Below are 26,920 nucleotides of genomic sequence, written 5' to 3' on the forward strand. Positions count from 1 at the left end.
TATTGACAATTACATAAAGTTGATGCAAAGAGTCAATATTTGCAGTGTTGACCCTTCTTTTTCATGCTGATTGAGATCAAAACAATCTTGAAGCATGGATTCAGATTAACTGTTTGTTAACATGCAAAGTGCTTTGTGGACTTCGCTGGACAGATGTTGCTCTCCGGTCTTGTGATAAAACAAAGGTGTGGTTGAATTTATTCTACCACTGTGTCTTCTTATTGTCTCTGCCTTAGGCCTATATATCACGGTCGCAAGTCATATGAACTAACAGGTTATAGAGCAAAAAACACAATTATCACAACACATTGTAATATGGCTTTTATTTTCTGGCTTGGCTTCCCCAGTGATTTTACCCACGCACCGCTACCGCAATAAAGAAAACTAAATTGCATTGCATCTGTTTATTGTGTTATGTAAATAACTGACGAGAATTTATGAAGAATGACAACAACCTTTCATTGCAGTCTGGTTTCTTTATTTACTTTCAACAACAGAATTCAAGACTGTTTACTCATTAGAATTTATTTTATAAGTTATCATCTCCAGTATCATCACAAAGTGTACTTTGCAAAATTATTAATTAGACTTTGTGATGGTACTGAAGATTATACCATTGGCCATTGCATCTCAGAGGCCAAACACAGCAAGTAATACTAAGTATACTATAGTCTGCCTGCAGATAATCATTCCATTCTGCAATGAATAGACGGAAGACAAGGTATAGAGGCCAGGATTCTCCACCCTGCAAACAGGCTGTTCAACAATGATATAGCAATGATATAGCAAATTAAGATGCATTGTGTATGCCTTTTATTTTGAAGAATAAAGTGTTCTACACACCTTTGGAAGTTCGTCACTTTCAGGGTCCAACTCCAGCTCCAACTGACAAGTTGAATACCATGAACACCTTGTTTTTTGTAACATTAGTTTAGTTGACTCGACAAATCACAGCACAGATTGAAGGGTACACTTACTGCATTTGTCACGTTCTGACCTTAGTTCTTTTGTTATATCTTTGTTTTAGTATGGTCAGGGCCTGAGTTGGGTGGGTTGTCTATGTTCCTTTTTCTATGTTTTGGGTTTTCTGTGTTTGGCCTGGTATGGTTCTCAATCAGAGGCAGCTGATTGAGAACCATACTAATGTAGCCTGGTTTCACTTTTGAGTTGTGGGTGATTGTTTCCTGTTGTAATGTTTGTTTCACATTTCAGGACTGTTTCGGTTTTCGTTTGTATCATTCACTTTGTTATTTTGTATTCTTTAGGGTTCAGTTTAATAAACTAAAATGGACAGTTACAACGCTGCACATTGCTCCAACCTCTCTTACTCCTCGTCAGAAGAAGAGGAGAATCGTTACAGCATTTACTTCCTGTCATGGGTCTAGGTTGAAAAAGTACAGGTTAAGACAATGTAATGATTCCATGAGGCAGCGTTAAAAAATAACAAATTCATGGCGTCGTTGATAACTATTCAACCTAGGCATGAGTACACTCAAAATGGCTGCCAGTCAATCCATTAAGGCGTCAGCATGCTTCAATTAGGAACAGTCATTCATTTTGACGTTTTTGCAGAGGAGATCTTAGTCACACAATTTTACATCTAACTAAGACGTTTGATGCAGTATTTCTCAATGAAAACATGTGTACGATAACAATTTGTCTATAGTTGAATGACAACAAAGACTGAAGAATCCCTAGTGCTGACCAATCACCGATGAAGGGGCGTAGACTTTGGCTCCTAACTTATATTTCTTTGGCGATAACAATGTGCTGAGGTCAAAATCAAGATAGAAGTCGCTAAAGTAATGGGCCCAGTTGCATAAAACACCTTAAGATAATCATTCCCCTTTCCTTAACTTTAAATCAGTTGCACTAAACCTTTTAAGGAGAATTTCCCCCTTAAATTAAGTGAAACAGTTAAGGGTGCCCATGAGGTACCTTAACGGCTTCATTCAGTATGCATTTCAATGTAAACAGCATTTGTGGAGGTGAATGTTGCATTCATCTGCCATCTCCATAAATGAGATCTCTTTGACTAGCTATTCACTCAGTGAATCAGGTCCTCTCCATGTTAACAAGAGACTCTTTCTGCCATGCATGCCTTCCAACGACCATAAACTCTTAAAGTGGAACTGACAGCGTTTTAACTACTTGGCAGATATGAAACAGACAATCACAATATCAGTCAGAAATATAAAATTCCTAGTTTATTCTACAAAAACTATTTAATACGTTTTTTTATTTTTATTAAATAGGTGATATTTTACTCAACATTCAATGACATATAGTAAGGCATTGTTGGTAGAATAGGTGGATGCAGTTCAATGCATGATTAATATAATTCACCAATACATTTCTTGGTAGTCCCAAAAATATTGCTATCAGGTTGTAAATCATAGCTGGCCTGGTACATTTTTTTCTGCCTCCACCCATTCGGAATGCACTGTTTCCATTTCAATGAATCAATATTTTGAACAAAAACGGATGGCTGCAACTAAGGCTTGGAATGTCAATACAATCATGCTAGCAAGGGCAATGATCCCTGACTCCAACACCATCATTAAGTTTGCACATGACATAACAGTGATAGGCCTGATCACCGACAACGACGAGACAGCCAATAGGGAGGAGGTCAGAGACCTGGCCGGGTGGGCCAGAATAATAACCTATCCCTCAACGTAATCAAGACTAAGGAGATTATTGTGGACTACAGGAAAAGGAGGACCGAGCACACCCCCATTCTCATTGACGGGGCTGTAGTGGAGCAGGTTCAGAGCTTCAAGTTCTTTGGTGGTGTCCACATCACCAACAAACTAGAATGGTCCAAGCACACCAAGACAGTCGTACAAAACCTATTCCCCATCAGGAGACTGAAAAGATTTGGCATGGGTCCTCAGATCCTCAAAAGGTTCTACAGCTGCAACATTAAGAGCATGGTTGTATGGGTTGGAGCGAGCGGTCGCATCGGCACTTCGCTCCGCAGGTAGTATAACTTTTTCATTACATTCATTACATTTCATTATAGTACAGCGGTTTGATTTGTCTAATCTTAGCAATTTCTTCTTAGCTAGCTACATAGCCGTCTTTGTATCAAAGATAATTGCATAATTATCGTATTTCGTCGTCCTAACGTAGTCTTCACTGCTATTTGCCCAGCAGCTAGCCAGCTAGCCAGCTAGCAAACGCCCAGCGATTAGCAGCACTGTAGTAACTATTACACTCAACTGAACGACTTGATTAGTGTAGTGTTAGCTAGCTACATAGCTGTCTTGCTGTCTTCGTATCCAAGATAATTGTGTAGTTTAGAGTGTGTAGTCTTAGAGTGATTATCTTAATTTACCGAGGTTAGCTAGCCAGCTATTTGTCGTCCTTAACGTAGGAGACTCTGCTAGCTAGCCAACAGCTAGCCAACAGCTAGCCAACAGCTAGCCGACAGCTAGCCAACAGCTAGCCGACAGCTAGCCAACGTCTACCGAATAGGACTCAACAACCCGGTCGCATTCACAGGTAGTATCACATTTTCATTTCATTTCATTACAGTACAACGGTTTGATTTGTTTGATCGTAGCTAGCTACACAGCTAGCTACATAGCCGTCTTTGTATCAAAGATAATTGTGTAGTCTAGAGCGATTTTTCTAGGTTAGCTAGCCAGCTATTGTCGTTCTTTTAACGCAACGTAACGTAAACAACACTGCTAGCTAGCCAGCTAGCCTCCGAATAGCAGCACTGCAGAAACTATTACACTCAACGGAACGACTTGATTAGTGTAGTGTCAACAACGCAGCCACTGCCAGCGAGCCTACTTCAGCAGTACTGTATCATTTTAATCATTTTAGTCAATAAGATTCTTGCTACGTAAGCGTAACTTTCTGAACATTCGAGACGTGTAGTCCACTTGTCATTCCAATCTCCTTTGCATTAGCGTAGCCTCTTCTGTAGCCTGTCAACTATGTGTCTGTCTATCCCTGTTCTCTCCTCTCTGCACAGACCATACAAACGCTCCACACCGCGTGGCCGCGGCAACCCTAATCTGGTGGTTCCAGCGCGCACGACCCACGTGGAGTTCCAGGTCTCCGGTAGCCTCTGGAACTGCCGATCTGCGGCCAACAAGGCAGAGTTCATCTCAGCCTATGCCTCCCTCCAGTCACTCGACTTCTTGGCACTGACGGAAACATGGATCACCACAGACAACACTGCTACTCCTACTGCTCTCTCTTCGTCCGCCCACGTGTTCTCGCACACCCCGAGAGCTTCTGGTCAGCGGGGTGGTGGCACCGGGATCCTCATCTCTCCCAAGTGGTCATTCTCTCTTTCTCCCCTTACCCATCTGTCTATCGCCTCCTTTGAATTCCATGCTGTCACAGTTACCAGCCCTTTCAAGCTTAACATCCTTATCATTTATCGCCCTCCAGGTTCCCTCGGAGAGTTCATCAATGAGCTTGATACCTTGATAAGCTCCTTTCCTGAGGACGGCTCACCTCTCACAGTGCTGGGCGACTTTAACCTCCCCACGTCTACCTTTGACTCATTCCTCTCTGCCTCCTTCTTTCCACTCCTCTCCTCTTTTGACCTCACCCTCTCACCTTCCCCCTACTCACAAGGCAGGCAATACGCTCGACCTCATCTTTACTAGATGCTGTTCTTCCACTAACCTCATTGCAACTCCCCTCCAAGTCTCCGACCACTACCTTGTATCCTTTTCCCTCTCGCTCTCATCCAACACCTCCCACACTGCCCCTACTCGGATGGTATCGCGCCGTCCCAACCTTCGCTCTCTCTCCCCCGCTACTCTCTCCTCTTCCATCCTATCATCTCTTCCCTCTGCTCAAACCTTCTCCAACCTATCTCCTGATTCTGCCTCCTCAACCCTCCTCTCCTCCCTTTCTGCATCCTTTGACTCTCTATGTCCCCTATCCTCCAGGCCGGCTCGGTCCTCCCCTCCCGCCCCGTGGCACGACGACTCATTGTGAGCTCACAGAACAGGGCTCCGGGCAGCCGAGCAGAATGGAGGAAAACTCGCCTCCCTGCGGACCTGGCATCCTTTCACTCCCTCCTCTCTACATTTTCCTCCTCTGTCTCTGCTGCTAAAGCCATTTTCTACCACTCTAAATTCCAAGCATCTGCCTCTAACCCTAGGAAGCTCTTTGCCACCTTCTCCTCCCTCCTGAATCCTCCTCCCCCCCCCCCCCTCCTCCCTCTCTGCAGATGACTTCGTCAACCATTTTGAAAAGAAGGTCGACGACATCCGATCCTCGTTTGCTAAGTCAAACGGCACCGCTGGTTCTGCTCACACTGCCCTACCCTGTGCTCTGACCTCTTTCTCCCCTCTCTCTCCAGATGAAATCTTGCGTCTTGTGACGGCCGGCCGCCCAACAACCTGCCCGCTTGACCCTATCCCCTCCTCTCTTCTCCAGACCATTTCCGGAGACCTTCTCCCTTACCTCACCTCGCTCATCAACTCATCCCTGACCGCTGGCTACGTCCCTTCCGTCTTCAAGAGAGCGAGAGTTGCACCCCTTCTGAAAAAATCTACACTCGATCCCTCCGATGTCAACAACTACAGACCAGTATCCCTTCTTTCTTTTCTCTCCAAAACTCTTGAACGTGCCGTCCTTGGCCAGCTCTCCCGCTATCTCTCTCTGAATGACCTTCTTGATCCAAATCAGTCAGGTTTCAAGACTAGTCATTCAACTGAGACTGCTCTTCTCTGTATCACGGAGGCGCTCCGCACTGCTAAAGCTAACTCTCTCTCCTCTGCTCTCATCCTTCTAGACCTATCGGCTGCCTTCGATACTGTGAACCATCAGATCCTCCTCTCCACCCTCTCCGAGTTGGGCATCTCCGGCGCGGCCTACGCTTGGATTGCGTCCTACCTGACAGGTCGCTCCTACCAGGTGGCGTGGCGAGAATCTGTCTCCTCACCACGCGCTCTCACCACTGGTGTCCCCCAGGGCTCTGTTCTAGGCCCTCTCCTATTCTCGCTATACACCAAGTCACTTGGCTCTGTCATAACCTCACATGGTCTCTCCTATCATTGCTATGCAGACGACACACAATTAATCTTCTCCTTTCCCCCTTCTGATGACCAGGTGGCGAATCGCATCTCTGCATGTCTGGCAGACATATCAGTGTGGATGACGGATCACCATCTCAAGCTGAACCTCGGCAAGACGGAGCTGCTCTTCCTCCCGGGGAAGGACTGCCCGTTCCATGATCTCGCCATCACGGTTGACAACTCCATTGTGTCCTCCTCCCAGAGCGCTAAGAACCTTGGCGTGATCCTGGACAACACCCTGTCGTTCTCAACTAACATCAAGGCGGTGGCCCGTTCCTGTAGGTTCATGCTCTACAACATCCGCAGAGTACGACCCTGCCTCACACAGGAAGCGGCGCAGGTCCTAATCCAGGCACTTGTCATCTCCCGTCTGGATTACTGTAACTCGCTGTTGGCTGGGCTCCCTGCCTGTGCCATTAAACCCCCACAACTCATCCAGAACGCCGCAGCCCGTCTGGTGTTCAACCTTCCCAAGTTCTCTCACGTCACCCCGCTCCTCCGCTCTCTCCACTGGCTTCCAGTTGAAGCTCGCATCCGCTACAAGACCATGGTGCTTGCCTACGGAGCTGTGAGGGGAACGGCACCTCAGTACCTCCAGGCTCTGATCAGGCCCTACACCCAAACAAGGGCACTGCGTTCATCCACCTCTGGCCTGCTCGCCTCCCTACCACTGAGGAAGTACAGTTCCCGCTCAGCCCAGTCAAAACTGTTCGCTGCTCTGGCCCCCCAATGGTGGAACAAACTCCCTCACGACGCCAGGACAGCCGAGTCAATCACCACCTTCCGGAGACACCTGAAACCCCACCTCTTTAAGGAATACCTAGGATAGGATAAGTAATCCTTCTCACCCCCCTTTAAGATTTAGATGCACTATTGTAATTGACTGTTCTATTGGATGTCATAAGGTGAATGCACCAATTTGTAAGTCGCTCTGGATAAGAGCGTCTGCTAAATGACTTAAATGTAAAATGTAAAAATGGTTGCATCACTGCCTGGTATGGCAACTGCTCGGGCCTCCAACCGCAAGGCACTACAGAGGGCAGTGCATACGGCCTAGTACATCACTTGGGCTAAGCTGCCTGCCATCCAGGACCTCAAAAGGTTCTACAGCTGCAACATTAAGAGCATGGTTGCATCACTGCCTGGTATGGCAACTGCTCGGCCTCCAACCGCAAGGCACTACAGAGGGTAGTGCATACGAACCAGTACATCACTGGGACTAATCTGCCTGCCATCCAGGACCTCTACACCAGGCAGTGTCAGAGGAAGGCCCTAAAAATTGTCAAAGACCCCAGCCACAGACTGTTCTCTCTGCTACTGCATGGCAAGCAGTACCGGAGCGCCAAGTCTAGGACCAAAAGGCTTCTCAACAACTTTTACTTACCCCCAAGCCATAAGACTCCTGAACAGGTAATCAAATGACTACCCGGACTATTTGCATTGTGTCCTGCCAACACCTCTTTTACGCTGCTGCTACTCTCTGTTTATCATCTATGCATAGTCACTTTAACTATACCTACATGTACATATGACCTCAATTAGCCTGACTAACTGGTGCCCCTGCACATTGACTCTGTACAGGTAGCACCTGTATATAGCCTAGCTACTGTTATTTTCACTTTAATTTTACTGTTTTCTTTTTCTTTTGTATTTCTTTACATATCAATTGTTTACCTAAAAACCTATTTTTTACTTAAAAATTCACTGTTGGTTAGGGCTTGTAATTAAGCATTTCACTCTAAGGTCTACCAAAACCTGTTGTATTTGGCGCACGTGATAAATAAACTTTGATCTGATTTGATCACAAGTCTGGCACAACGTGGCTAATAGGCTATTGCACATGTGTCAAACACAATGTCCGTGAGCCAATTAGGACATACAAGTGAGTGTAATTGTGTCAACAGTTGAGTCATCTTCTTATGAATTTACAGCCTGATGCGCTCGCATTGGTGAATTCAACTTTCGTGTGTCCTGCTCATAGCGCGCAGCGGAGGGAAAGTGTACAGACACATCCTAGTTAGGCTACTAAAATGTTGGAGTCTAGCTTTGAAATTAAAGCCTGACAATTAATAACCGAAAACCTAAACCTTTCTTCAAAACACCATGCAAAGGAGAAACATGTAGGCCACTCATGTCATTGGGGTGACTGACTTTTTCCCTTCATATGTTTTTTCAGTGGCTAGAGATGCAGGTGTCATTTGGTTAGCGAGCCAGAAATGTGAATCGCTTGGTTAGCTAGCTAGCTATGCTGAATTGAACGACCGTTATCCAGTTAGCATATGTATCTCTTAGTTGTCACTCAAATGTATTTGGCAAGCAGGCAAGTTCCCATTCAGTTGTCAAAACATGGGTTAGGAAAAGCATGCATTGGCAGGCAAACTGCAGAAGGACGAACAGTCCATTCACCATTATTTATCAGTGCAATTTTGAGGGTTTATCTAGTGTTCCCTCGTTAGATTTTTAGCTCATCTCACTCTAGCATGGCTAGCATTAGTTGATCTTGTTGATGTGTATAGGCGACTGAGGGAGATATCAAGCCCTTTCATGGTTGTTTGATCAATAGGATTGTGAAGTTCCCAAATGTAAGAGGACTCCCGTGGTATTTACATATTTGCAGAAATCCACTCAGGTGTATTTTGTGGCTTTTGGTGAATGCTTTCTAATGATCTAAAGTTGCACAGTTTGTACTGCCTGTAAACACACAGTCCAATTCAAAGTGAATGGTGGAAGGCAAATGGCTTATATGCATGTGGCAAATGGCTTATTTGCATATGGCGCACCGGTCTGCGTAGACACCGGTCCTGGACCAGACATGTTTTTATTCGGTTGTATTTTCTGCAGTGTAAATATTATTTGTCAAAACGCACCTCCGTTTTCCCACTCTATATTGCTATAGAATTTTCTCAAATGCCTTAGTAGCCTAACTAGGATGTATGTAATTCTATGAATTTATGAAAACGTGAAAATGACCATATCTATGCACTCACTTGTCAGAAAATGACAAAAAAACTAAAAAAGTATATATGAGTTTAACCATATTTCATGTTGCTAATACGCTGTCAGTTCCACTTTAAATTATGCCCTTACCTAAGGAAGTGTTTGAGTGGCTCTATGCAACACCCTTAAACAATTCCCTTAGGTATGGGAACATTATTCCTTGAGGTAAAGGGGAACACTTAAGATGTTTTATGCAACCAGGCCCTGGAATAAGGAGCACGTTTGTGGCTCGTAATCCAAGGCAGTGTCAACAAGGGACAGAACGGCAGGCAGGCTCAGGTTCAGGGCAGGTCGTAACCGGGAAGATAAGTGTTGCATTTATCTTTCCGTTTTGGTGACCCCCAAATCAAAATGCATCACTCCAAAATGTAGCTCACTGTCTTATACAGGTTGTTTTCTAACCAGTTGTGAAAAAAATATCTCCAGTTCCCATGCTATTTTTTTTTTGCATTAGCTTCAACAGCTCGTACAACCCGATTTCTCCACAGTAGGGATAACAAAGTGTTATATTGATAGGTGCCCTAATTCTGTCCTGGTTGAATATTCTAAATGTAATGAGACTTTTAAGTGTCAGAGAAAATGTAACTAGTAAAAAGTTGCATATTTTCTTTAGTAATGTAGTGGTGTAAAAGTAAAAGTAATCAAAAATATAAATAGTAAAGTACAGATACCCCAAAAAAACTACCTAAGTAGTACTTTACAGTATTTTTATTTTAGCACTTCACACCACTGGTCAAAACAACAGGGTTTTTATGCATGTGCAATTTATAAGGTGCACATATAAAACTATTTTTTACGTAATATGATTACTATTGTTGCATTTGTATGTGTAGATAATACATGTCATGTTTAGGTTTTCAATATATCACAAACTGTTTCTGTTTATTGGTTATTGATTTGGACAAGTTAAAACTTTGTCTTACATTGGGCTATTTATCAAAATGTCTTGTCAACAGGAAGCAGTGACAGCATCATGTTCAACAGGAGTTTTAGGCATGTAAATGGAACTTTCAACATTCATTTCCAATAGTATTGTACTTAATCAGGTAAAAACATGCTGCGATTTATTTATTTTGATGATATACCAGAAATATACAAAAAAGGGTTTGCCCTGCCTACCAGTAGTACCTACATTAACATTATCTCTGATCAAGTAACACATTCCATATATATATATATCCAGTATGTGTCAATTATGAAGGAGTCCTGAGTGTTGTGTGTAAATCAGCTAACTCATTGCTATTGAGAGGATTGTAAACAAGGAGTTCATTCTACTCAGTGTGTGGCTAATGACTGGGTGTTGTGGAGAGTTTGGAGCAGGGCTGACATACAAGCCAATACAGTACCTAGCAGAATCAGGCTGACTGGCTGACTGCAGCTGAGTAGCTTGCTGACTATGACTGAGTAGCTTGCTGACTATGACTGAGTAGATTGCTGACTATGAGTGAGTAGCTGGCTGACTATGACAGAGTTGCTGACCCTATATTGTTCCCTAGCACTACTCTGTGCTCTCCCCTGTCCAGCTAGGTTTTAATTGGCTCAGCGCTACCAAGGTAGGACATTCCATGGGTACTAGCAGTAAAGCTGCAAAGAGGGTGGATCAGATGGGGGGGTGTTGAAAGTGTGAATAGCTTGGGGTTTGAGGGGGAGAGAAGGGAAGGGAAATGGATGTTGTTTGTTTCATTAAACCAATACAGTAGTGAGACTCAAATCTCTGGAAAAAAATGTGTTTCTCAAATTGACTACAATTCTGACACAGCTATCGAGCCATCACAGCTGGACACTTTTTTTTTGCATTAACGTTCTTTTAGGGAAATTTAATGGAAGGACGCTAATGAGAATAAAATACTAGCCTTGAAAAAATGATCAGTCAATATGAGTTGAGCACACTCTCAATCCTGGAATTGCTATTAATATTGTTGTCTTTCAAATCACCACAGTTCCCACTTCCCATCATAAACTTGTTTTTCATTAATAATTGTTAGCTCTATCAAACCATTTATATTGTCCCATGTCACAAACATGGCTTACCAGTGACATGATTCGGTTGACATTATGATACTTTGAGAGATTGGATTTACTTGCAAAACCTTCAATTCATTGAAGGACCGCTATTACTCAAACTTTGTTTATTCACTGTTTATTCACTGTTTAAACTATGGCAGTTATATGTAGTAATTTACAGTGTCCTTGGAGTGTCCTTGGAGACAGTTGTATCTGTGGGTTTTAGAAATGTTAAGCCTGACAACTGGGTTTTGTGTGTTAAAGGAGACCAAATCTGTTTCCTAAATTAACTGCCTCTCAGAGGAAATTAAATGAAACAAAACTCCTGAAATGATTGTGATTTCCTCAAATGCTGAAAGCACTTTGGTATTTATCAGTTCAACACCAATGGTTATGCGATCCAGGTCAGGCATCCAAAGGAGGCAGCAGTGGTATAATGACTGATTTATTTCATTGATATCAACTGGAGCATAAAAATAGCACCCTAAAGCCACTGGAAATATCATAAGCTTGGCTTCAAATCCTATTAATATTCACATGTGATCTCTAATACCAATAATGAGGCCCCAATAATGGGTGTTTTAATCATATTTGTGTTATTGTCACTTCTGATATAGAACATTTGTTGGTTAAGAATGGTATTTATTGGATAATTTACATCCTCACTCTAATCATTTATCTTGCCAAGATTGCAGAATTTCCCCTCTTACACAACCAGTCAGATAATGGTCAGTCTGAGTGAAAACACACTGCTCTGTCCACACTCGGGCCAGAGCAGATTGCTCTCCCTTCTGCTTTCCCGTAGATTGAATGAAATTATTTTGCTTTGTCAATGCAGCAATAAGATTTGTATTGACAACTCCTCTCAGACCAGAATAGCAGTGCTTGGCCGCTTTAAAAAAAAATCAATAACTGGCAACGGTACATTCAGACGCTTCTGGTCGGGGAAAGGAGACCGACCGTGCTCTCTTACATCCGTGCATCTGGGTATCTAAATGCTTTTGTGTGTGTTTGCTTACCGTTATGCTTTTGAGGGGGAGGGGATGTGGCTCAAGAGACCACTAAATATTTAAGTCAATGGGATTTAAAATAATTATATAAACTCTACGACCCAAAATGATCCCTCCATTCCCTGAACTCTGACTGTAGGCCTCTGAAGGCTACTTGGGCTTTCTTTTCCCTATGTAATGCCTGTTGGCAATTAATCTAGTGCTGCACTGCTGTGGTCTATCACTCCAGGAATATCATATCCTGACACAGCTCAGGCCAATCAAAACACTGTATGGTTATTAACAAAACCAGACCCTTCAAACGAAAAGTTAAAAAGACATGTTTTAACCATGAGGGGCTGGTTTCCCTAAACTACCTGGTCCTTTGAACATTTTGAGGGGGGAAAAACCCAAACTCATCCAGTCATAATTGCTTCCATTCATTTCACTTAAAGATGCCAACATCTACTTGCCACGACATGAGGAGCCAGAGGATTTATCGTGAGATGCTCACCGCCTCAAGGTGAGCTTGTCAGTAACGATTGCCCTTCTCTCTCTTATCTCCTAAACCATAAAGTCCAGGCTGCTGAGGATCAAGGATGAGCAACGTCTACACGCACTCCCGTATTTACACGACATTTCCCATTTGAACAAGCTGTTTTTTATCTCTCTATAAAGGCGCCTTTGAGTTGATCTGCACTACTTTCAAACATCTTTAAAAGATCCACTTATATCACAAAGCGAATCAGGCACAAATGCAAGATTCCTTGTTGATAAGAAGGAAAGACATGAAGTTGACAAAAAGCTGCCTTACTTAAACTGGGGAAGGACAACAGTAGGGGATCATTGATGGCCCCCCTAATAAAAAGTTCAGCTCACCAGAATAACAGAAATATTTTACCTCCCTGTCGTTGTGTGAGTATATTTACATGGATTTGAGCATCCGTGCGTTTATGCTAACATGTTGCGTTGGAGGAGAGGGATAGGGGAGGGGGAGGAGAATGAACTGTAAAGTTGTAACGGTTTTCTTGACTTGAAGGAGAGGCGGACCAAAATGCAGCGTGGTTTCTAGTCATGGTTCTTTAATAAAGACTCTACACATGAACAGACTAATAAAACAAGAAACGTGAAAACCTAAAACAGCCCTATCTGGTACAAACACAGAGACAGGAACAATCACCCACAAACACACAGTGAAACCCAGTCTTCCTAAGTATGATTCTCAATCAGAGACAACTAATGACACCTGCCTCTGATTGAGAACCATACTAGGCCGAAACATAGAAATACCCAGATCATAGAAAAACAAACATAGACTGCCCACCCCAACTCACACCCTGACCATAATAAATAATGACAAAACAAAGGAAATAAAGGTCAGAACGTGACAAAAGTTGAGTATTGTTCATACTCTGATCAATTAGTAGTCACACCCTTACAAAAAAAACACATCAAATTTGTAGTTAGCCATTTTTTTTAAAAATCATGTGAAAATCACTCGTTCACATGTGGAATTGCAAGTTCCCATGTGAAAAACAGTCATACTGTAAGTGAAAATCTAATTTGCAGTTTCACATGTAAGAACTCCACATGTGAAATTGTAAGTTCACAGGTGAAAATCAAATTAGCAGTTTCTACCCCCAAGCCATAAGACTCCTGAACATCTAATCAACCCAGACTTTTACACTGCTGCTACTCTCTGTTATTATCTATGCATAGTCACTTTAATAACTCTACCTACATGTACATATTACCTCAATTACCTTGACTAACCGATGCCCCCGCACATTGATTCTGTAGCGGGACCCCCTGTATATAGCCTCGCTATTGTTATTTTACTGCTGCTATTTCAATATTTTCTTATTTATTTATTATAATTTTTTGATTAAAAAAAAACTGCATTGTTGGTTAGGGCTTGTAAGTAAGCATTTCACTGTACGGTCTATCTATACCTGTTGTAATCGGCCCATGTGACAAATAACATTTGATTTGATATGTATGAAACATTCACATCTGAAAATCAAACTTTTCTAACTTCTGATTCTGGCTGTTACAAAAGCACACCTGTGTAACTTATAATATCACATGTGAATTGTTGGGAAACAATGTGCCTGAGTCGTGAAAAATGTACATATGAAAAATGCACGTGAAATGTACACGTGTCTGAATACCATGTGTCTGACTCACGTGATTTTTTCTTGTGAAAAATTATTGTGAAATGTCACACTTGTCCAAAAACCATGTCTGATTCATCTCAAACCACACGTTTTTTCAGGTTGCATTCCAATTAGATACATTTTACAGTAAAGGAGAGAGAGAGGCAGAAACAGAGTGTCTGTGTGTGCATGTGAGCATGGTCGTGAACATCCATGTGTGTTTAATATTAAATGTATATGTAAAGGTTGGAGATGTTGTGGATGAGACAATCAAACTAGCCAATCGTTTATGCAAGAGAACTACAAACAAACTACACTGCAAAAATTGAAATCTAAGTAAGATTGACTAATGGTACATTATGTTGCCCTGTGACAGCTCCATGTTGGTCAATGCACCTTTTCCCTTCATCTGAGTCAGGTGTATGGAGTTGCTGATCAGTGATGCTGGAGTTAGCTAGAAGCTAATCGGGTTGAATGTTGTCCTGTGTACCATATATCCTATTTATCGTTGATTATTTTCACATTAACCCAGCTTTAGCCATAAGAGTCATTATAGCTAAAATAATCAAATAGCCTATGGACAGTATGACTTTGGTTCGTGTACCGTCCATTCATAATTATAATTTTTTTAATCCAGAAAACAAAATCAAATCCTAGCTAGCTACTTACTTGTTCCGGTGGTACTTGGCTTTCCTCCGATGGCTGTTCACCTGGTCAGGTGCCTTCTCTTTACATGATGATAGAAGGAATTGTACACGCTATATTCCTCAGTGCATCCTTCAACACCACAGAGCAACCTAAAATCAGGGCTGTGCAATCTATTGATATGGCTCAATAACAGTTTCAATGAAAAAGTAACAAATACGCAGCAGATAAACCGCCAAAGCATCTTGAACGTTACGAAAAGCAAACTCAAGTAAAACGTTCCCACTGCTTTCGATGACAAGGGCGGAAAGAACTGAAAATTATGTTCACAAGTATTTATAATACAACCAAGTTATTTGATTGGAGTAGAGTATAACAGCACTCGCACTTTTGACTATGCATGTATCATTCCGCTTTACAGGTGTTCCAAGAACCGTTAATTACATTAACGATCGTTATCTATCTTAGATTGTAACAAACTTCACAGCGCAAAGATGAACATATTTCCACAAATAACATTTGAGTTAAATGATGAATGGTCATCAGGAAAGGACGGTAACGTGTAGACCTACACAAAGTAGCAAGCTAGTGTGCAGGAAAATGTTTATTTGGTGCTTGGCAACAGTCCTGCCCCAGTCCAGTTGGGGAAATATGTATGTTGGCAGAGCCAAATAAATGATTGAATAAATAAACAAATCATAATCTGTTGTCGCTTATCATAATCTGTTGTAGAACTGTTGCATAAAAGCAATATCACACTCGAGGTCGTGCTGTTATACTGAATATTATTATCTTCGGCACTCGGCCTGCGGCCTCGGACCTACGTCTGAATCACAGCAGTGCTGATGTTCAGCACTCCCTCTCGTGTGATATTGCTTAACTGATGTACGGTCATCACATTATCTAGCTACATAAGGGAGGCCTATAAATAAAAAGTCAAAGACGGTCCAAATCTTTGAGTCATCTAACAACACCATGAATGAAGATGGAATGGATGACACATATTCGGGCATGAATCATATATCAACCGCAGTATTAAAAGGTCAAGTTCATTTGTTTATACCCGTCTACCTTTCTCCTTAGCAAGATAACTTTAGCTAACATTCATTTGAATTGGAAAGTTGGCAAACCAAGTTAGAATGCTAATTTTAACGAGGCAACGTTGACTGTTAGCAGTTAATAACGGCAGATATGCCATTTGTTGAAAACACTTGAACTTTGGTTTGATTGATAGTGTTTATGGCCTAAAGTAGTGTTAATAAGGTGTAAATGTGCCCTAATGACTGACACCGTCGATTATTTAGCTTCACTGTCTTTGGCGCCCTTTCTGTTGACAATAGAAAATATATAGGAAGGGCGCCAAAGATGGCGAAGCTAAATTATCAGTCATTGTCTACAATATAAGCTAGGCAAGCAAAGATTAACATAACTAAGATTTTCAATATGGCCGCCAATTTAGAGTTAATGTTAGTTTCATAAGCTTGCACTATATTTTGGTTTAAAGTAATTAACGTCAAAGATATACTGGTATTCTAATTTTGTTAGCTAACATTAGCTAGCTTTATCATGGCACGAGGCGAGACCCAAATGCAGACACTGGAGGCAGATGGTTGGAGTCTTACAATGTTTATTAATCCAAAGGGGTAGGCAAGAGAATGGTCATGGACAGGCAAAAAGGTCAAAACCAGATCAGAGTCCAGGAGGTATAGAGTGGCAGACAGACTCGTGGTCAAGGCAGGCAGAACGGTCAGGCAGGCGGGTGCAAAATCCAGAAACAGGCCAGGGTCAAACCCGGGAGGACTAGAAAAAGGAGAATGCAAAAAGCAGTCGAACGGGAAAAACGCTGTTTGACTTGGAAACATACTGTCACGCCTTGGTCTTAGTATTTTGTGTTTTCTTTATTTATTTGGTCAGGCCATGGTGTGACATGGGCTATTGTGGTGTGTTTTTTGTTCTTGGGGTTTTGTGGGGTGTCTAATTAGTCTAGGGCTGCCTGAGGCGGTTCTCAATCAGAGTCAGGTGATTTATCGTTGTCTCTTATTGGGAACCATATTTAGGCAGCCATATTCTGTGAGTGTTTTTGGTGGGTGATTGTTCCTGTCTCTGTGTAGTGTTCACCAGATAGGCTGTAATAGGTTTTCACGTTTCGTTTGTTGTTTTTTGTATATTATGTTATTTCATGTATCGTCGATTCTACAATAAAGAACATGAGTAACCACCACGCTGCATTTTGGTCCGCTTCTCCTTCAACTGACGAACGCCGTTACAGAATCACGCACCACACCCGGACCAAGCAGCGTGGTAACAGGCAGCGACAGCAGGAGCAGCGAAAGGAGGAATGGACATGTGAGGACGTGATGGACAGCAGGAGTATAGAGTATATGACTTGGGAGGAAATAGACAGGTGGGCGGTCGACCCAGAGAGAGTGCCGGAGCTCGCCTGGGATTCGCTGGAGCAGTGCGAAGAGGGCTACAGGAGAATACAGAAAACACGGCGGCGCAGAAAGAAACCCGAAAGTCACCCCCAAAACTTTATTGGGGGGGGGGGGCTCAGGGAGAGTGTGGCAGTCAGGGTTCAGACCTGAGCCAACTCCCCCTGTTAATCGTGAGGAGCAGCGATCAAAGGACTTCTGGACTTGGGAGGAGATATTGGACGGAAGAGGACCCTGGGCTCAGCCTGGAGAATATCGCCGCCCCAAGGAAGAACTGGAGGCGGGGAAAGCGGAGAGGCGCTGGTATGAGGCGGCAGCACGGCGACGCGGATGGAAGCCTGAGAGTCAGCCCCAAAAATGTATTGGGGGGGGGCTTACAGGGAGTATGGCTATGCCAGGTAGGAGACCTGCGCAAACTCCCTGTGCTTACCGGGGGGTTAGAGAGACCGGGCAGGCACCGTGTTATGCTATGGAGCGCACGGTGTCTCCAGTGCGGGTGCATATCCCGGTGCGGTACATACCAGTTCTTCGTATTGGCCGGGCTAGAGTGGGCATCAAGCCAGGTAAGGTTGGGCAGGCTCGGTGCTCAAGAGCTCCAGTGCGCCTGCACGGTCCGGTCTATCCAGTGCCATCTCCACACACCAGTTCTCCGGTGGCAGCTCCCCGCACCAGGCTTCCTGTGCGTGTTCTCTATTCAGTTCCACCTGTGCCAGCACCACGCATCAGGCCTACAGTGCGCCTCGCCTCTCCAGCGCTGCCGGAGTCTCCCGCCTGTTCAGCGCTTCCAGAGCCTTCCTCCTCTACAGCGCTGCCGGAACCTCCTGCCTGTTCAGCGCAGCCTGAGCTGCCAGTCTGCATGGAGCAGCCTGAGCTGTCAGCCTGCATAGAGCAGCCAGAGCTGTCAGTCTGCATGGAGCAGCCAGAGCTGTCAGTCTGCATGGAGCAGCCAGAGCTGTCAGTCTGCATGGAGCAGCCAGAGCTGCCAGTCTGCATGGAGCAGCCAGTGCTGCCAGTCTGCATGGAGCTGCCAGTCTGCATGGAGCAGCCAGAGCTGCCAGTCTGCATGGAGCTGCCAGTCTGCATGGAGCAGCCAGAGCTGCCAGTCTACATGGAGCAGCCAGAGCTGCCAGTCTGCATGGAGCAGCCAGAGCTGCCAATCTGCATGGAGCAGCCAGAGCTGCCAGTCTGCATGGAGCAGCCAGAGCAGCTCGATCCGCCAGTCAGCCATATTCTTCCAGATCTGCCAGTCAACCAGACTCTTCCAGATCTGCCAGTCAACCAGACTCTTCCAGATCTGCCAGTCAACCAGACTCTTCCAGATCCGCCAGCCAGCCAGGATCTGCCGGAGCCAACTACCTGCCTGAGCTTCCTCTCAGTGCTGAGCTTCCTCTCAGTGCTGAGCTTCCTCTCAGTGCTGGGCTTTCCCTCAGTGCTGGGCTTTCCCTCAGTGCTGGGCTTTCCCTCAGTGCTGGGCTTTCCCTCAGTGCTGGGCTTCCCCTCAGTGCTGAGCTGCCCCTCAGTCCCGAGCTGCCCCTCAGTCCCGAGCTGCCCCTCAGTCCCGAGCTACCCCTCAGTCCCGAGCTACCCCTCAGTCCCGAGCTGCCCCTCAGTCCCGAGCTGCCCCTCAGTCACGAGCTGCCCCTCAGTCCAGTGGGGTTCTGGGTGAGGACTATTAGGCCATGGTCGGCGGCGAGGGTGGATTATCCCAGGACGCGAGGGGGAGGAACTATGACATTAATGGAGTGGGGTCCACGTCCCGAGCCGGAGCCGCCACCATGGACGGACGCCCACCCGGACCCTCCCTATGGTTTTGAGGTGCGTCCGGGAGTCCGCACCTTAGGGGGGTTCTGTCACGCCTTGGTCTTAGTATTTTGTGTTTTCTTTATTTATTTGGTCAGGCCAGGGTGTGACATGGGCTATTGTGGTGTGTTTTTTGTTCTTGGGGTTTTGTGGGGTGTCTAATTAGTCTAGGGCTGCCTGAGGCGGTTCTCAATCAGAGTCATGTGATTTATCGTTGTCTCTTATTGGGAACCATATTTAGGCAGCCATATTCTGTGAGTGTTTTGGTGGGTGATTGTTCCTGTCTCTGTGTAGTGTTCACCAGATAGGCTGTAATAGGTTTTCGCGTTTCGTTTGTTGTTTTTTGTATATTATGTTATTTCATGTATCGTCGATTCTACATTAAAGAACATGAGCAACCACCACGCTGCATTTTGGTCCGCTTCTCCTTCAACTGACGAACGCCGTTACACATACAAGAGGAACTCACAGGAAACACAGGGAAAAATACACTGGGGAAAACAAGCGACACCTGGACGTGGTGGAGACAATAAAGAGGACAGGTGAAACTGATCAGGGTGTGACAAGCTAGGTAAATCATTCCTGCATTAACTGGAAAGGGAAGACAGTGTGCTAATGTCTCATAACCTATATCAATCTGACACTTTGCATCTATAAACTATATATTAATTGCTAATTACTTAACTATTTAACTATGTGGTTAAATGTTTTTTTTCAGCTGCTAATATAAGCACAGACATGCTCTTTAAGGAGGGTTTACGTGATCTCTTTACCGGGCCAGAGCACTTCTTCAGAAGGAGAACCATTTGGAGACTTACTCATGGTGAAAATTAGGTCATGTTAGATTTTGACATTTGGGAGAGATTTAATCTCGCCATGCAGGCAGTGTTTCCTGTTATCAAAGAAGCATTTCCTAGCCATCATTGCAACACATGTATCTGAAGATGTAGTTGTTTTGGTGTTGGCTGTTAGGTTGTGGTGTTCCTTTTTCTTTATAATTACCATTGAATAAATATACATCTTACACAGGGTGAAGAATCAGACCTGTGTAGACCAGACACCTCCTCTGGGACCTGTGATTTCAGCCCCACTCCCACCCTCTTTCCCTCCTCCTCTTCCACCCCTTCCACCTCTTCCACCCCCCCCCCCCCCCCCCCCCCCCATCTCCAAACCCAAGAGACCAACATGGTGCCACCAGAACCATACAGCTTGTCAGCCCAGAGTATGTCTTATACACAAACACAGAGTTGGAGCAATCAAGAAGCACCCTTTCCAAAGATCCTTTGCAAAGATCTTCGCTGTCGATGAATCAGGAATACAGTAACAAGCATGATTTCCATTAAGAGAGCAGCAGGGGATGACTTCCAGTATCCATACAGCCGTGAACTCACTGTAATGGAAAAGCGTCTCATAGAATACTACCCAATGCAGCGGGACAGATCTGCAACCAGTGGAGCTGAGTGGGTAAGTCACAACTCAGGTGTTCAACACATGTTTCCAAATGCAGCGCTGTTGGATACCTGGCAGACAAAGTGCAAACATCTGACACTCAAAATAGGAGGGATGTGCTTCATCCAGATCAATCAGGGCAACATGTGTCTGCTTGTATCGTTTCACTTCTGGGTTTGATTTTGTTTAATGTGATTTATAACACAAACAATTTGTTGTTGTTTGTTAGGAATCTGTGAAGAAGGAGCTTTTGAAATATTCAGAATGTGACAACCCCCAAAAAGAAGCAGGGAGTGACCCCTTCAAGAAAGAGGACACGAAGCCTTAGCTGTAAGAGCAGCCAGGAGATGTCCACTGATGAGACTGACGAGTACACCTTCTCAACTTCGATCTTGGTGAGATCCCCACAATCTAGATGCGGCACCCCAGAGGTTGAACAGTTGGGGGGGTAAGTACAAAAATTGAAATGGTGGATAGTGTTTCCGTATAAATGCAACATCTACTACTACTCTAAACGAGGAACTAGAAACAAAGTTACTATTTAGTCTTCAGTGTTTCATGTGGAATGAGAGGTTTGGTGGGGTAGTCCCAGCGGACACATTGGTCTTAATTTCAGTCTACATTTTTAAATGTTAATTGGTTGTGTTTGTTATGTTTTCTGGCATCAGAAACTACTGACAGCCTACAGAACCAGGCGAGACATTATAAAACTCTACAAAACCAAGGTCAGACCCAACCAGAAGGATGTTTCCCAGCTCCTGGACCTTGAATTCCAAGCCAGACGGGCCTTTATCGACTCTAATGCTAAGGAGCAGGACAGGCCTACCAAGATAATTCAAGCGTATCCCTGCTTCAGAGAACTGTATCATGCAAGCAAATGTATTATTTTTAAGTAGGCCTATGCTTCCTTAGCCTGGTTAACACCAGACCAAATCTCAAATTAGATACAATGTGGAACTGAGCAGCGTGAAAAGCCATAGCGGGGACGGGGGTAAACTACTTCGGGCAAATGTAAAACAGTGAGCTCGCGCGAATTCGGTCTGGAAGTAAGTAACCAGGCTAATGCTTTCTATTTTTTTTAAATATTTTTTATTTATTTAACTAGGCAAGTCAGTTAAGAACAAATTCTTATTTTCAATGACAGCCTAGGAATAGTGGGTTAACTGCCTGTTCAGGGGCAGAACAACAGATTTGTACCTTGTCTGCTGGGGGGTTTGAACTTGCAACCTTCCGGTTACAAGTCCGTACCCTCCAGCTGGATAGTGTAAGACTCTCTGTGTGTGTGTGTGTGTGTGTGTGTGTGTGTGTGTGTGTGTGTGTGTGTGTGTGTGTGTGTGTGTGTGTGTGTGTGTGTGTGTGTGTGTGTGTGTGTGTGTGTGTGTGTGTGTGTGTGTGTGTGTTTTTTATGGATGAACTCCCGCTTCGTACCTGAACTGAAGACCTGCTGGGGGACCTTTTACAACAAGGCACAGTTTTATGGAGTGTTCAAAAAGGTCATGAAGCCACCGCTGCTGGACAAAGGTAATAACTGGCTCTGTTGACAATGGAGAATGTTTGTTTAAATAACTGGCTGCTGTAAATCAAATGAGACTATTTTCATTTTTTTTTTTAAGTGAAGCAATCAATCACAATGATGAAGGCTTCACCAGACATGTCCCATCAGCTGTGGCTCCACCGAAGAAGTTAGGACATGCAAGTGAGACTATGCTTCTGTCGTGACGTTGGATTTGTTCATGTGACTACTGTTGCTCATTGAATGATTAAAGGTTTCTAATTGCGTGATTAACTGAATCAAGCAATTATTAACTCATTAACCTGGGGCAACATGGGAAAATTAGTTTTATTGAGTTTCTATTTCCCAAATTAACTCAAAGAATATCAGAATATCGATTTTACAACAGTCGCTAATTAATCCGTTTCCTCTACAGTCTCATTCTGAACTTCGCATAATCCGGGAATCTGCACGGACCCGGGTCTCACCAATGAGTTCATACCACACCAATCTTAGTTGAGTATTTATTTACGAGAAAGCTAAAATGATGATAAAAGATACACATACACAAAAACACATTCTAGGATATTGATTAGAACTTAGTATAACAGGCCAACACATTATGCCGCGTGTTACCCAAAATGGGGATTTAAAAGAGAGAGAAAAAGAGAAAGTACACGAGAGAAATATACATTTGGGTGCATTTGTCAGCTATGCTTATTTTAACCCTACCCTAACCCTGACCCATAAGAGCAAACTGCCGCTCATATGGGTCAGAATATAATGATGTAATTACGTGCTGGAGGTCTCAGATGGGAAGCTCCGCGTGGGTCGTTTAGGCTTCTCAATGACTCACTTCTCCGGCGCAACTGTCTGGTTGTCCTCACGATGTCAGTGTCCTTTTGGTCTGATTCCTCGCCCTTGCTCTGGGAGGGGTCTTCTGAGGACAGAAAGCCCTGTAGCTCAGAGCTCACAGCGTAGGAATGAAACAGTGTAGATGTCACGATTCGATGGAGAGTGGAGGTTAGGCGGTCCGACTTGAATTCACCTGCTTAGATGCAGCTACTCATCAGTAGCATGGGTAGAAAAAGATTTCTTTGTCTTCAACCTTGGGTTGAGTTTTGGGTTCGTTGACTTTTTAGACCTCGGCTGCAGCTCGGGTCACTTAGTCTGATATGTTAATTCTTAACTCACATGTCTTATACCCTCGGGTCAGAAGTGGGGTCAAACCACCTTTAGGGCAATTCTCTGGGCGTACCAAGTTAAGAGGCAATGTCTAGATTTTACTCAAATCCAATTTTAGACAACTAACTTCACATTTCATCTTTACCAAAACATTCTCCTTGATTTGGACATTTTCCACACAGCGTACAATGTAAGCATATCCTACCAAGCATATCTTAGGAAAACTCTTACAGTTACAATGTTTCCGTAATAACGTAATCTATTAACCTTTAATAACAAAACAAAAATTACATACTTTTTCATATTCCATCAATCGTCATGACCACCATTGTGCCTGACGGAAACCATTGTTCCAAAGTCCCTTTATTTCATGTTTAATGTTCTGAGGCTGGTTCTCCATAGTGAGGGGACAAAGGGATGTTGTCTGTGGCCTAAGATTTACCAGGGGCGTGAGGGGTCATAAAACCCCCACATCTTCAAACCCCTAGATCTCTCCTCCTCTGTTGGGGTTGAGAGATAATCTGTAGGGTTGTGGTCTCCTGTAACCTGATCTGATCAGGACAGTCATGACACTTCACATCCTTGAGGTAAGAAATGTGTGCATGTATAAGAAAATCATATTACTTGACCATAACATAAAAAGAGTGTGAATTGTTTTTGTGGTCATATTTGATTTTCTCTTTGTGTTTGTGTCAGTCTGCAGAAGACCCCAACACCTCAGGCAAGACCATTCTTCAGCCCTGTCGTGATTGTCTGCGAAACCAAATGCATACTGGCTTTTGGTACCATGCCTGTGGTGACCTTCCCAAAAGAGAACATCTATGCCAGCATAACGTATCTCATGGCGTGTTATTACGCCTTTTCACCTCACATATCCTAAGTGCGTTGTGACACTCCTCTCTGTGCTGCAGACAGAAGTCCTCTCGGACGCCATCCACGACCAGGACATGACTTCTTCATGTAAAAAGGCTATGGCCGAGTGGAAAAAGTTCATTACTGACTGGGGTTGCACGATACAATTCTTTCATTTCCGGTCCTGATAACAGAACTGTGTGTATCGGCCGAAATGATAACCTTTAATAAATAGGCAGGGCGTTTGTTGTTTATTATATGAAGGTTTAAAGCACTGCTACGTTTGTTATCTTGCCATAGGTCTTACATTTTCCCTTTCACCTTGACCACCAATGGGCTTTGTTGTTGTTGTTTTTGCATCATTTGTTCTGCCCATATCAGCCTTTGGATATACTGAGTCCTCAATAAAGAAGTGAAAAGAAATTAGATTCGTTATTTATTTTTATAAGCAAGCCAATCTAATTTCTAGTAGTAGTACAAGTACATTTACCTTAGTCAGGATTACTTATTTTAAGCACAATATGCAATTTTTCTATAAATTCCAGTGTATGTAGCCTTATTTCAAGACAATTGCAATAGCATTGGATTCTACATTTAAGCACATTTTCCTACAAATTGTGAAAATAATCTTTCTTTATATCCAGACAAATGTACTTGTGTTTAGTGTAGCTGTACTGGTGTTAAGATATGTTTACTCAACATATAGCCTTATTTCAAGATGATGGCTGTAATGGCATTCCTCCTCTGAGGAGGAGGAGGAGTAGCGAGAAGGATCGGAGGACCAATGCGCAGCGTGGTAAGTGTCCACAACGTTTATTAAAAGACATAAACTGAACACTAAAAAACAATAAACGTGAAACGAACAAAACCGAAACAGTACCATGTGGCAACAAACACACACATGGAAAACAAACATCCACAACACAAAAGTGAAACCCAGGCTACCTAAGTATGATTCTCAATCAGAGACAACTAACGACACCTGCCTCTGATTGAGAACCATACTAGGCTGAAACAGAAACCAAACATAGAAAAACAAATATAGACTGCCCACTCCAACTCACGCCCTGACCATACTAAATAAAGACAAAACAATGGAAATAAAAGGTCAGAACGTGACAGTACCCCTCCCAAAGGTGCGGACTCCGGCCGCAAAACCTGGACCTATAGGGGAGGGTCCGGGTGGCGTCTGTCCGCGGTGGCGGCTCTGGCGCAGGACGTAGACCCCACTTCACCACAGTTTTTGTCTGCCTCCTCAACCGCCACCGTGGTCTCTTATGAGCGGCGACCCTAGCCGCCAACCTCCGACTGGGGACCCTAGCCATGGGTCCCGAATGGACAGGCGGGAGACTCCGGCAGCTCCGGACAGGCGGGAGGCTCCGGCAGCTCCGGACAGGCGGGAGGCTCCGGCAGCTCCGGAGTGAAAGGCAATTCCGGCATTGCCGGGGTGACAGGCGACTCTGGTGGCTCCTGGCTAGACCTCCCACCCCAACTCACGCCCTGACCATACTAAATAAAGACAAAACAAAGGAAATAAAGGTCAGAACGTGACAATGGCACTAGCATTTTCTAAATTTATGCACGTTTTTCTACATAGAGAAAATGATTTTAAATATTTTCTTTGCATCCAGACAAATGACTTGTTTGTAGTCTAGCCACACTAGTTTTAAGATATCAGTGCAGTCTTTGAGACTAGATATTTAAAAAAATCTTGGCAAGTGAAATATTTGGCAGATCTTTTTTTAAAGTAATATTTTCCCCATTTTCTTTTTTTTTCTTGTTTTTGAGAGCTGACTTTTTGCAGTGTAGCTAATCCTCTATGCAGGAGCACTTGTTGGAGCAAACAAACTAGCTAATCCTCTATGCAGGAGCACTTGTTGGAGAAAACAAACTAGCTAATCCTCTATGCAGGAGCACTTGTTGGAGCAAACAAACTAGCTAATCATCTATGCAGGAGCACTTGTTGGAGCAAACAAACTAGCTAATCCTCTATGCAGGAGCACTTGTTGGAGAAAACAAACTAGCTAATCCTCTATGCAGGAGCACTTGTTGGAGCAAACAAACTAGCTAATCCTCTATGCAGGAGCACTTGTTGGAGCAAACAAACTAGCTAATCCTCTATGCAGGAGCACTTGTTGGAGCAAACAAACTAGCTAATCCTCTATGCAGGAGCACTTGTTGGAGCAAACAAACTAGCTAATCCTCTATGCAGGAGCACTTGTTGGAGAAAACAAACTAGCTAATCCTCTATGCAGGAGCACTTGTTGGAGCAAACAAACTAGCTAATCCTCTATGCAGGAGCACTTGTTGGAGAAAACAAACTAGCTAATCCTCTATGCAGGAGCACTTGTTGGAGAAAACAAACTAGCTAATCCTCTATGCAGGAGCACTTGTTGGAGCAAACAAACTAGCTAATCCTCTATGCAGGAGCACTTGTTGGAGCAAACAAACTAGCTAATCCTCTATGCAGGAGCACTTGTTGGAGCAAACAAACTAGCTAATCCTCTATGCAGGAGCACTTGTTGGAGCAAACAAACTAGCTAATCCTCTATGCAGGAGCACTTGTTGGAGAAAACACACTAGCTAATCCTCTATGCAGGAGCACTTGTTGGAGAAAACACACTATCTAAGAAAGAAAGCAATTCAGCAACAAAGCAAAGTTGGGACAAAAGACAGTCTGCATTAATTAAATCCCCCTTTGACTTTTTCCCTATGAACATGCTCAGTAGTGATGTTATGTATGGTGATCAATTTGAGAAAATATCTACATTTGTATCCACAGTGTTATTCGAATGGAACAGTAGCACCAGCCTAAATGTATATAATTAAGGCACACAATTTGATGACACAATTGACCCTATAG

The 26,920-nt window shown here is 43.7% G+C and overlaps 1 protein-coding gene across 1 annotated transcript in view; it reads left to right on the top strand.

Moving 5' to 3' along the window:
• LOC127916468 (uncharacterized) overlaps nucleotides 1-24,085 on the top strand; it is a 122,218-nt gene extending 98,133 nt beyond the window's left edge. The window contains exons 2-4 of the mRNA XM_052498249.1: nucleotides 6,409-6,819; nucleotides 21,197-21,369; nucleotides 23,902-24,085. Of these exons, the coding sequence (XP_052354209.1) occupies nucleotides 6,409-6,819; nucleotides 21,197-21,369; nucleotides 23,902-24,085 (768 nt within the window). The remainder of the gene's footprint in view (nucleotides 1-6,408; nucleotides 6,820-21,196; nucleotides 21,370-23,901) is intronic.
• Nucleotides 24,086-26,920: the final 2,835 nt, after the last annotated feature.

This window comes from Oncorhynchus keta, chromosome 36 (genome assembly GCF_023373465.1).
Source record: "Oncorhynchus keta strain PuntledgeMale-10-30-2019 chromosome 36, Oket_V2, whole genome shotgun sequence".
NCBI lineage: Eukaryota > Metazoa > Chordata > Actinopteri > Salmoniformes > Salmonidae > Oncorhynchus > Oncorhynchus keta.